Here is a 12,286-nt window from a genome sequence, read left to right on the forward strand (position 1 = left end):
GCGACATGGACATTTGACATGAGGCAGGGGGTTGGTAACTCGACTTCTCCACCAGGTCATGTTCTACACTGATGGCAGGTCCAGACCTTCTGTCAGCCTGAGGTCCCTTGTCACAACTATCGGCTTCTCTAAGGATAGCTCAGGGCTGGCAACTTCAGTTCTGATTCTCTTTCTTTGTAAAGTGGGTCAGAGACTATCAAAGAGGTGACATCAAATCAAAGACAAGGTCACACTTGTCCTAGTGGTTTACAATGTGGGGTACTGGGGTACATGGGGGCCAGTCCATGAGAAAGGAAACAAGACCCCAAGCGTTCCTATCCTGTCCTCTGCCAGGTAAGTGAGTGTGAGCCTGCAGTGTGGCCCTGTAGCCAAGTTTACAAAAGGCTGTATCAGCTGGGTGGGGCGGCATCCTGGACCCCTTCTTGTCTTCTGTGAGGAGGAGGCTGAAGGCTAAGACAGATAACCCAAGGTGCATGAAGAGCAGCTGGCTTTAGGCAAACAAACAAACAAACAAACAAACAAATCAAGTTGGACAGCAAAGGGGTCAGGCTCCTTGGGAGGGTTTGGAGTACACTGCTCAGGTCCATGGGTCAAACCTGCCCTGGGAAGCTGATGGAGGGAAGTTGGGGGCAGGATACAGTAGCCCTGAGGAGCAGCTGTCCAGCAGGTGCACTAACCTGGAGAGAGAACAGATCCTTGCTGGGCGGGGTGGGGGAGTGGGGGGTGGAAAAGCTCACAGAGTGGAGGGTACCTCTGAAACATTCTAACATGGTCTGAGTTTCATAAATATCTTTGACCTTTTGGTAGGAGGAGCATTGGAGCCCAAAATAGTATGTCACCATCCATCCTGGATGGGACGGGGACAGCAAAGAGAGGGAAATTAGTAGAGTCTTAGGTTGTCCCTTTGGGGAAAGGGGATGGAATCTTGTGCGTCTCAAGGTTTGGGGGTGTCCTGGGTCATCTCTGTGCTACAGCACTTTCTGCAGTGATGAAGTGTGTGTCGTCCAATGTCATAGTCACTGACCACATGCGGCTCTAAACACGTAAGCCTGGAGGCTGGGGATGTAGCTCATCGATTAGATGTTAGTGCTTGCCCAGCATGCACAAAGCCCTGGGTTCTGTCCCCTGAACCCCATAGAATTAGCCACCATAGACACATCTGTTAATCTCTGCCCTTGGGAGGTGGAGGCAGGAGGATCAGAAGCTCAAGGTCATCCTTGTCTACATGGAAAGTAGAGGCTTTTGAGGCTAGCTTGGGCTACAGACTCTTCTCAAAAACAAACATCCACACATGTATAACCGATTCCTGAATTTTAACTTGAATTTTATATAAGAGCTACATGGGGCAATAATGTACCCTAGTAATGATGCTTCCATAGGCAAAAAGCTAGAAGCCTTGCCTTCTCCCACCCTTTCTCCTCTCTTCCTTACCCATGGCTCAAATCTAGAAAAAGATGGGTTTTTGCTGTTGTTAATCAAGGATGGCGTTACAGCTGTGGGGCTGAAGATTTGGGCCTTGGTGGGCGAAGAACAAGGCAAGCTCACTATGAGGTTGCCTTTATTGTGATCCTAATAAGCTCCGGGTGTGGCTACTGGAAGAGCATGCGCACTGTGGAGAGAGAAGGAAAGGAGTTTCCCTGTTGAGCTCAGTTTCTATGAGGAACTGTGTTCCTCAGTTTTTCTGTTGCTGTGAAAATACCTGAGGACAGCAAAGGCTGCAGTCCCATCCTAAGGGTGTGCGTGGCTGTGTGTCAGTCCATGCAGTCCACACAGTCCTATCCTAAGGGTGTATGTGGCTGGGTTTCAGTCCATGCTCAGTCCATGCTTTGCTGGCTCCATCTCTTTAGGCCTGAAGTGAGACAGAATATCATGGTGGTGGCATTGTCTGGCATAGGAGGGCTGCTCACCGAAAGGCAGCCAGGAAGCACAGAGACAGGAGGGGTCTGGGACAAAGCATATCATTCCTAGGCACTCCCTTCCACCCAAGGAAGAGCCTACTTCCTCCAACGAGGTGCCCTCTCCAACATTGCAAAATCCTCCCGATACTGCCATTGCTGTCATCGTATGAATCCATCAGTGGATTAATCTTGGAGCTCTGGAAGGGAGGGGCACATTGTATCTAAATGGGAGAATGGCCAGAATGAACCAGTTCCTCGCATTCAGCAGATCTGCCATGTGTTTGTCTGGCTGAACCGATGTTTTTGGCCCTGTCTTGGATTTTAATTGTGAGGAAAGAACTTTGGAAGAGATGACACCTCACAACTAGAGCCCCACATCTACATTCAGCTGCCTCCGCAGCCCCTCACACCCCTCTAACGTGTAGCCGGATCGGGAGTTTTCCTCATTTTCACCTTGTCCCTGTGGCTGCCCATGGAGACGTGAGATGTACCATGTAGACATGCGTTATTCACTGAATAGACATTGAAAAAGACTCACTATATGCTGGACTCTTGGGGGAACAGGGATCCTAAAAACACAGTCCGTGCTCTTGGAAATTCACAACCTGATGGGGACGACACAAGTGTGTTAAATTCCAAATTGAAATCGGTACCAGGCATTGGGTGAGACAGAGACCATGGCCTGATATCTGGGGACAGAAAGTATATGAAATGGGAGGAGACAGTAGTGACTCGGCCGGAGTTCAGCCTTCGTCCCTGTCATTCCCTTCCTAGGGTTTTAAATGGCACCCCTGTCCCCCATTCCTGCCCACAGCCATGTTTTCTTCCTCTGTACTCACACAGCTTACCTAGGAAATGCCACTGAGAGCATGGCACTGTCCTGCCATGTAGTATTGTATTTGCTTTGGAAAACCTTGCTCTTCCCTGAGTGTCCCCCTTTCTCCTGTGGCCTGCTGAAGAGATGAAACTCAGTTGACAGCTCCCCTTGGCTGTCGAACTTGATGTTTTCTTTGTTTGCCTAAGACCAGCTGCTCTTCATGCACCTTGGGTTATCTGTCTTAGCCTTCAGCCTGCTCCTCACAGAAGACAAGAAGGGGTCCAGGATGCAGCCCCACCCAGCGGATGCAGCCTTTTGTAAACTTGGCTACAGGGCCACACTGCAGGCTTGCACTCACTTACCTGGCAGAGGACTGGATAGGAACGCTTGGGGTCTTGTTTCCTTTCTCATGGACTGGCTCCCATGTACCCCAGTACCCCACACTGTAAACCACTAAGACAAGTGTGACCTTGTTTTTGATTTGATGTCACCTCTTTGATAGTCTCTGACCCACTTTACAAAGAAAGAGAATCAGAACTGAAGTTGCCAACCCTGAGCTATCCTTAGAGAAGCCGATAGTTGTGACAAGGGACCTCAGGCTGACAGAAGGTCTGGACCTGCCATCAGTGTAGAACATGACCTGGTGGACAAGTCGAGTTACCAACCCCCTGCCTCATGTCAAATGTCCATGTCGCTGCTTAGCCCGCATCACTGACCTCAGGAATGGGGCGTGGGGCTGGTTGTGGGGGGGTGGCTGGTCCAGAATGAGTCAAGCTGGGCCTGCTGACACACTGGTCCTAAGTAAACTGAAAGGTAGGCATGGCTTGCAGTTCTAGCGTCCCAAACAAGAGGCGGTTTTCAGTGTCTCAGCCCTCTGGAGCAATTCTGCAGACGCACTGGACACTTGTAGAGAAGAAGCAGGGAGGACCCTCACACTATCCAAGTTTCCCAACGCCCATGATGCACTGTTTTCCTACTTAACAGCCAGTCCTAGAAGCTGCTAGAATAAGCTCTACTTGCTTCTGGAAAGCCCGCTTTCTCTGGCAACTACTGAAGGGCCACAGAGGAAGTCTGTCGGTGATTTCTCTGGTGACTATAACCTTGAAATCACCCTCCCCACAGGCTTGTTTCCTCATCAGTTGTGAACTCAGGCCCTTTCCTGTGTGAGCTTTGTTACTTTAAAAGTTGTGGGTGCCAGAGGAAGCTACCTTGTGTTTTGTTTTAAATCTTTTCCCATCTATAAATAATAATAATAACTTACTATCCCATCTCATAGATGCAAATTGTTATTGGAGGTTCCCATGAGATAATACATGAGAAACAGTGGTATAGAAAGCCAAGGTTATGGACAGGCAAGCTGTATTATTAAAGGACAATGGGAAACTGCGATTTAGTGCTGCCCCTCAAACCTGCTGCTTCTCTGGGTGCATTCATTCATTCATTCATTCATTCATTCATTCATTCATTCATTCATTCGAGACAGAGCCTCACTATATAGCACTGGCTGGTATGGAACTCAGTATGTAGACAAAGCTGGCCTCGAATTCCAGAGATCCACTTGTCTCTAGTGCTGGGATTAAAGGCGTGCAGCACTCCTGACTTCTCTGGGGGTTAGAAGCAGCGCTTTTGGGAGACAGCTCTGGCTTGATCACAATAGATTGAGCAGAGACTGTTCAGCACTGCCCACACCCACACCCACCGGGCACCTCTCCCTTCTCGCTCCTTGGGAATGTCTCGCTGCTCCCAGAGACTCAGCCTGCTTCTCAGGAGCTGGGGCAGGTCAGGCGCCTGGCTAGGCTGCTTCTGCCTAGGGATGATGACGATCAAGATCGCGCTCCTCCGGAAGGGGGGCTGGCTGGGGGGCGGGTGTTGGGCCACTAGGGTGACCCCTCCTCTCGGCAAAGCTGGCCCCAGAATCTGGACTCTCTTCTTCCCCGGGCAGGCGCAGCGTTGTTGCCTCCCTTTCCCCCCCACCCCGCCAGGCAGGTTGTTGGCGAGTTAGACCTCCCAGCCTCACGGGGCTGCTGTGCGGCTGCGGCGACGCTGGCGACTGCGGCGCTGCAGCAGAGACGAGGGCTCCAGAGGCGGCGCCACGTGAGTCTCTGGCTAGGGCCCCAGACTGGGAGGGAGATTACCGTATTTATCGAGGCCAGTGCGGGACCCTTGGGGGCGGGTCACTGCGGGCCTGCTACCGTATTTGCCCGGAGCCATGCAGCCCTTTCTGGGAGTGGCAGTGCCAAGACTTAATTACTTGTTTACTCGGGGTCGCGCGGGCCCGTGGGGGGCGCTGCGGGCACGGGGGTGGGTGGATTGCATGCGTTCCTCCAGGAGCTGGGGCTGGCAGCCCGGCAGGGTGGGCTGCGGCAGCTGGGTGGTATAGCCTATGTCTATTCCTAGGGGTGGGGTTGATACACAGCTTATCACATTTCTCCAGGGTCGCTCGGACCCCTGGAATTAGCAAGGCTGTGAGAGGGAGTCATGCCGGGTGGGGGGAGCTCTTGAGATTAATGCAGCGGTTTGACTGCGGGAGGCTCTTCGGCTGTATGGGGGCGGGGAAGAAGGGGCGCAGCGCTGCGGGAGACTTAACTGTGTTTTCCTTGGGCTGCCCAGACAGAGGAAAAAGCTGCTGCAGACTGCAGAAGGGGAGCAGGTTGGGCTGTGAGTGTGGCACCTGATGGAGGAACTTGGGGGAGGGAGGCAAAACCACGGCCTTGGACCCTCTGGGCCTGGTCAGAGGTCTAGTGGAGAAAGTGGGGAGGTTGCCCAGCGACCAGGCTTGGACTGGCCAAGGAGACTCTGATGGTCTGTCTTTGCAAATGCCAGCACAGCTATCTGGGGAGGGATTGTGGGTGGAGGCATGACAATGGGTCCTAGTCCCTTTCTCCAGGGTGAGTGCCAGTTCTACCCAGGCTTGGAGGTAGGGGAAGACAGAGGGTGTCTCTGAGACCCCACCCTGCAGGTAGATTGACTGAGGCTGGAAGTGTGAAGACCTTCAGGGAGGCTTGAGGGAAACCCTGAGCAAGCTTCTCTGATGGAGGGGGTGAGTGAAGTGGGTCCCAGTGCCCTACATGGCGTGGGAGTGGAGGCAAGACACCGTGGGCTTTAGGAGCAGTGGCCCTTTGAGAAAGGATGGGTTTGTGGTGGCTGAGGTGTGGGTAGGTGTGCATGCGTGTGCGTGCGTGCGTGTGTTCGTGCCTGCGTGCATGCCTGCGTGTGTATGTATGTGTGTGAAGGGGTGTTTTGTTGCCGAGCAGCTCATATAGCCAAGTGTTTTTTAACAGTGAGTCAGGAGACTTAGGGCCTAGGCCTGGCTCACCTTGCTGTGTGACCTTGGACAAGTGTGCTGGTTTCACACAGCTCCCATGATTCCATTCACAAACCTGGGCTCGGCGTCGCTGCTCTGCCCCTTATTCAAGGATGTTGTGAGGGCGGTGGGAAACTGTCTCAGAATGATAGTGAGTGGCCTGGGAAGGCAGTCTTTAAAGCAGGCCTGCGGGGAGCCCAGTGCTGGGGATGTTTGCTGGAGTGAGTGTGGTTGGTGCTCACTCAGCCTTTGGACCAGACCTGGCTCCTTGGGAGCTCTTGCTTTGGTTCAGTGACCTGCAACTTTTCAAGTGTAGGATTCATCGTGCTAGACAGAGGGACTACCTTTAATGTTTAACCCAGGGAGGTCACTTTCAGGTGTATGGGGGTTTATTTTGCTTCCTGCTTGAAGCCACTGGTGCCCTTCCTTCCTGCAGGTTTCAGGTCACCTTCTATCCTTGGGCATCTGAATGGAGAAGCTGCTCCTGAGAACTGCCAGACAGTATTTAGCCCATGAGTTGTGTGTTGCAGGCACAGGGCTTGATGTGTCTTTTAAGAGAAGGTAGCTCTCTGTTCTTGAGGTGCTGGGTTGGAGTTAGAGGTGGCATGACCACCCTATCCCACGGTGAAGGGCACAGGTCTGGGCAGCAGACTGCAAGGGGATGCTGGAGAGGCCAGGGAAGTCTTCTAGGAGGTAATGGGTCTTGAGAAAAGCCAGGACGACAGGCTGTGAGGAAGCGAAACAAAGCTGCAGATGGGCAAACGCTGGGGGTTATTGGAAGTGAGTGATTCAAAAGGCTGGAGAATGGCTGATCCGATCCGTGGGGTCTTCCTTGATCCCTCTCTCCGCTTCTGCTTCCCCAGGGGCTGGTGACTGCATCTGGAAGTGCCCATGACAGAGCTGGTGTCCTCCAGGGAAGGGTCTCCTACGGGGGACGGGGAGGAGGGTCTGGGGGACGACCAAGGCCTGGTTATCCACCACCCGGCAGAGGAACAGCCCCACCGCTGCCCACTGTGCGGCCAGACCTTCTCCCAGCAGCCCAGCCTGGTGCGGCACCAGAAGGCGCACGTAGGGGCAGGTCGCACCGCCGCCTTCGTGTGTCCCGAGTGCGGCAAGGCCTTCAGCGTCAAACACAACCTGGAGGTGCACCAGCGCACACACACCGGCGAGCGGCCCTTCCCTTGCCCCGAGTGCGGCCGCTGCTTCAGCCTCAAGCAGAACCTGCTCACGCACCAGCGCATCCACAGCGGCGAGAAGCCGCACCAGTGCGCGCAGTGCGGCCGCTGCTTCCGCGAGCCGCGCTTCCTGCTCAACCACCAGCGCACGCACGCGCGCATGCCCACGCCACACCCGCGTCGTCCCGGTGTCTTCGGGGAGCGGCGACCCTACTTCTGCCCACGCTGCGGCAAGAGCTTCGCGCGTGAGGGCTCGCTCAAGACCCACCAGCGCAGCCATGGCCATGGGCCTGAGGGCCAGGCAGCCCATTTAGGACGCGTGCTATGACCCGTGGTGGGAGGCCTGCCACCACCAGCTGCCTCCGATCCAGGAGCCACATCCAGGGGTGCTGAGTTGCCCCTGCTCTGGATGGGCTCATGGGAGAGGGGCAGGGCCAGCTTGGGGTGTTGGAAGGGCTTGAGCCACCCCCTTTCCTTCCTCCCCCTGGACCCCTTGGCTGGCTGCATGCATCTGCTATGGGTTCTGCGTTAGTTTGCCTCCTCCGTCTCCTGTGGCCTAGAGCAGGTGAGCCCCAAAGTTTGGCCAGAGTCCCCTGGGGCGTGGAGGTGGTGGGAGTGGGGGGTGGGTGGGTGTACAGTGTTGGCCGTCTAGGTCAGAAGTGGGTGTGGGCAGGCCAGTGTCGGTCTCCATGACTGTTGCTTACCTGATCTTCATTCTCAGCACGTCAGACTTGAAGGCGACTTGGAGAGGGCCGCGCTTTCCACGGTCCCTGGGCCCAAGCTCAGTCCCCAGAGCCTCGGCCTCCTGCACCCACTGTCTGGTGGCCTTGAGAAGCCATTTCACTCCATGTCTCAGTTTGCATATCCGTAAGTGGGGCACGAAGATGAGAGACTTTTCCTTTTCCCTGGGGTGTCGCGAGGCTTGGCTGTTCGCAGACGGTGAAGTCATTTGTCCAGAGAATTTTGCTCAGTAGCTCTGGGTTGTGTGCTCTGCTGCACTCTTGGAAGGACCCCAGGCCCAGGCACTTGGAAGCCCACGCTCATGCCTGTGACCAGGTGTCAGGGTGTCTGCACAGACGTGTGGGCTACAGTAGGGACATCCCTGGGTCAGGAGAATGACTGGCTTCACCTGAGGGGGTTCGAAGGCCCTGCACTGCGTCCTAGAGAGAGAACTGCTGTAGGAAGGGCAGGTGTGCAGAAGGGGGACTTCCAGATGGCAAGGGCTAGGATTTGTTCCACAAACGACTTTGTGTTCAGGGGGAAGGGACCCTAGACGTTGTAATGAGTGCGGTGAGCGCAGACCTGGGATTTAGGATGAGAGCCGAGGCCCCGGGAGCACAGATGATGGGAGAGACGAGGGAGGCCTCAGCCAGAGGACTGAGCAAGGTCACCTGGTGAGAAGGAGAAGTAGCACCTTTAATCCTAGCACTCAGGAGGCAGAGGCAGAGGCAGGTGGATCTGAGTGAGTTCAAGGCCAGCCTGGTCTACAGAGCAAGATCCAGGACAGGCTCCAAAGCTACACAGAGAAACCCTGTAAAAAAAAAAAAAAAAAAAAAGAATGATAAGCAGGGCTTGCTTCCAGGACCCCTGTGTACAAGTTGTCACAATGAGGCTCTGGCCTTTTCTGCCATTTGACAGACAAGGACATTCCAAGGTTTTCCCAAGCCTGTTCCAAATCACGGTTAATAATTAGTGCTACAGTGGGTCAAGGATGGGCTTTGTTTTGGATTTTGGACCCGAAGATCTTTGACCTTTGTTACTGAGTGGTTGGAAAGGCAGTGAGGAGAACTTGGGCTTGTGGGCAGGGCATCGGTGGGTTTGGCAGGTGCTGGGGTGCGGGGGTGCGGGGGGGGGGGGGGGGATCTGAGAGGCCCCTATTCCCTGAGCCCTTGCCTCCTGCTAGGCCTATGTCCGGTGCTGGAGACCCGTCCACTCCCTCTGCTCTCTGCCCTACCTCACTACTGTGTGGCTCCTCTGGACTCACCGGCCTCAGCCTGAGATCCTTGGTGGTTCACAATGTGGACTGCTATTTGGTGGTAGAAAGTCAACAAGGCCCTGGGGTAGCAGGAGCTAGTCAGTCACTCAAGAACTCAGACCCCCAAATAGCCCATGTTGACAGGTTGATAATCTTGGCAGTATTTGTTTGGGGGATGGTGGCAAGAGGGTTGTCGTGAAGTCCCAGATAGATCCAGAGTGGGCCCTGTGAATGTGTCCATGTAGTCCAGATGGGTGTGTGGGCAGGGCCTTCGTTACTACAATGTACTGATCATGACCTCTCTTTCTGTGAACAGATACAAAGCCGACAGGACCTTGTGGCCCAGGACATATCTGGGCATGGAGACTAAGAATGGAGTCCCATGGGGTCCTGGCATCCTGGCATGAGGCTGTGTCTCCTCAGAAGACCTACCTCTGGAGGTGCCCTGTGTTGGTAGAGCTGGGAATTAGAGGCTGGGTCCATGCCTTTGGTGGGAGAACTCCCCAGGTCTGACTTGAGTCACAGCTGGGCAAGCCTCCTTTTGGCTTCCTGCCCCTCGATGTCCACTCACATGTGGAGGCAGACAGCGCCTGTGTGGGAGGGCTGTCCTCTCTCTGCAGCCCTGCCCACCACTGGGTTGAGGGACAGAGACAAGAAGCAACTGGTCTGCATCATTGCAGCAAGCTGATGGCTGTCCTGGCTGGAGAGGCAAAACTCCCCTCGAGACATGAGCAGCACCTGAGTGCTCCTGCGCCCTCTCTGAACTAGAAAGGTTAAGACTTCAGGGGCCTGTGGCCCTTTAAGTTCTGATGGAGGCTGTGGCCCTTCTAGAAGTCATATACTCATGTAGCTCTCAAAATACCAAGCGGTTTCAGGAGCCTCGGGACTCCAGACTAAAGACCTCGGCCCTGGGGGTTTCATCTGCCATCCCTTTCTTACTCCGTCCAAGTGTGTCTCTCTCCTCCCGGTCGCCTCTTGTTTGGGAATAAAGCATTCTGAGGCTGAGCCCCTTTAGTCCACCCACCCCTTCTCCCCAATCTAACGACACACCTGATTTGTAGGACCCGGTCTCCCTCCCTCGGCATTGCCCAAGGATCCCTGGGCTTGGTCCTTTCCTCCCTTTTTGTATCTGACAGGCTGTGGGATTTTACAAGGAAGCCCCCTGCTTGGCCTTGACTCTGATTTCACCGTGGAGTCTCAAGGGGAGGCTGGACGGCTGAAGGGATAGTGGATCATTTTCTCTGTGTCTGCCCCAGGGAGAAGGAATCCTGTTTCCTTTAGCCCTACGCAACCCATCAGGCCTCTTGGTTGGCCAAGACTCTCCCCTGGGAAGGTGTGGGTAGAAAGGCACCAGAGCCCTGCATGGGCATGTGCCCATGGGTCTAGGCAGAGGGAGAAGCCGGTGGAGGAGTTGTGTGTCCCCTAAGCAAGCAGGGGGTACAAGTAGGGGGTGTGGGTCTTGGGCTACTGTTAGTCAAGGACTCCTGTCTTCAGATGTGAGCAGGTCAGTCGGGAGGCTGTGGATATTTCTCTTTTTCCCTAGAATGAACCACTCATTAGGAAAGGGGAGGCTTCTCTTTTCTGCTAGGGCTTGGTAGGAGCCTGTGGATTCCTAACCTGGGGTCTTACTGCCTGTGTCCCCCATGCAGTTTGGGTTACAGGTTCTTACTGAACCCCTATGCCTTATTCTGGGGGTCACTGAGTACTAAAGCAGTCTGAGAAAGGGGCGCATTCCCCGGACCCCAGGGACTCCCATGCGGCTCTTTTTCCTGGCTAGTCTAGAGGAGCCCTCGCCGCGCCCCTCAGCTATCTGCTCAGCTCGTCTCTTCCCTGCTGTAGCTGTGCCCTGCCTTCCCCTGTACTGCCCCGAAATGTTCTTTTCCCCACCCCCAAAACCTCCCTTCTTCACCAGGGCTGAGCCTCCCAGCACCCCACCGCCATGCTCCCTCCGGACAGTACTCACGTTAACACGCGGTGTCTCCCTTGAGTACTGTGTGCTGTGTAGTCTTGTGCACGCTGCTTCTGTGTCTGTGTATGCGTCGTATACGTGCTGTGTGTGTGCACGTGTGCACCTCTAGTCCCCAACCAGACTGTGAGCTCCCTGAGGGCAAGGGGCTGTCATTTCTTCTTCAACCCCAAGTGGGTCCTAGCACAGGGCTGGGCTCCTGACTCTCAGGAAAGCGCTTGTCAACCGGCTGATGGGAGAAATGTCGGAGGTTGGGGGTGGCGTGGGAGCTGTGCAAGGGGAGAGTGCACTGGAGTTAACTACGGATGCATTGGGTCGGGTTGTGGGCTGGCTCCTTGGATCAATAATGGATGCTCGAGGCCTCAGGTCCTTGCATTTTGGGGGTGGTAGAAGCAGAAGGGACACCCCCCCCCAACACACACTATGGCTACACAGGAGTGTACTTGAATAGATGCCCAGGTTGGGTAATCCTGGAAGTCCCTGACACCTGTTGGAGTCGACTCAAATAAATGTTCTCTACAACAGTTGGTATGTGCGGCAGTCTTTGGGGGACATGGCCAGGAGGGGGTAGTGGCTTCTACCTCAACCTGTGTCTTGGCCCCCATCACTTGGGGAATTTCCTCCAAGGTAACATGGACTGGTGTTCAAAGCGGAATAGTAACCAAAGACTGCAGGGAGCAGATCAGCAGCTACAGCAGTTAGCACAGACCTCCCTGTCCAGGTAGTGACTACTACTGGGGTCTGAGTCACCCTCAGCCCACAGGGGAGCAACACCTGCTCAGAAGCTTTGAGGTGATTCCCACTGGCTCCCAAGCACTGGGCCACCAAGAAGATCTGAGTCAGGAGACTGGACTCCAGGGTGGGCCATCGGCCAGTCACATCTCTTCTGATTGTAGTCCTAACAGCCTGCTCTCTGACTTCGTAGAGCCGGGGTGAGAACAAACAAGTCAGACAGAATTGATGCAAATTCAAAGCATGGCCTCACCCATGCTCCCATCCTAAGGGGGAGCCTGTCACAGACCTCATTTTCTCTAGTGCAAGTGCAAGTGTGTAGGGTCCGGACCCAACCATGGCTGAGGAGTACTCTAGATTCTGCCATTAGCCAAGGAGGATCATGAGTGGGAAGTCACTCCGGGTCAGTGCCTGTGAAG

General features: G+C 54.7%; 1 protein-coding gene across 4 annotated transcripts; it reads left to right on the forward strand.

The window, feature by feature from the left end:
• The first annotated feature begins 4,486 nt into the window (after positions 1-4,486).
• On the forward strand, positions 4,487-11,659 carry LOC107399791 (uncharacterized). Of its 4 annotated transcripts, none has more exons than XM_015988860.3 (4): positions 4,487-4,809; positions 6,883-7,759; positions 7,916-8,061; positions 9,486-11,659. In XM_015988860.3, exon 2 carries the CDS (start codon positions 6,911-6,913, stop codon positions 7,520-7,522), a length of 612 nt encoding a protein of 203 aa, XP_015844346.1. In that variant the 5' UTR covers positions 4,487-4,809; positions 6,883-6,910; the 3' UTR covers positions 7,523-7,759; positions 7,916-8,061; positions 9,486-11,659. The 4 variants fall into 4 exon arrangements, with proteins under 4 accessions (XP_015844346.1, XP_015844347.1, XP_042129131.1 ...); XM_015988861.3 differs by lacking the exon at positions 4,487-4,809 and adding an exon at positions 5,044-5,373; XM_042273197.2 differs by lacking the exon at positions 4,487-4,809 and adding an exon at positions 5,644-5,755.
• The last annotated feature ends 627 nt before the right edge of the window (positions 11,660-12,286 follow it).

This window comes from Peromyscus maniculatus, chromosome 3, assembly GCF_049852395.1.
Source record: "Peromyscus maniculatus bairdii isolate BWxNUB_F1_BW_parent chromosome 3, HU_Pman_BW_mat_3.1, whole genome shotgun sequence".
NCBI lineage: Eukaryota > Metazoa > Chordata > Mammalia > Rodentia > Cricetidae > Peromyscus > Peromyscus maniculatus.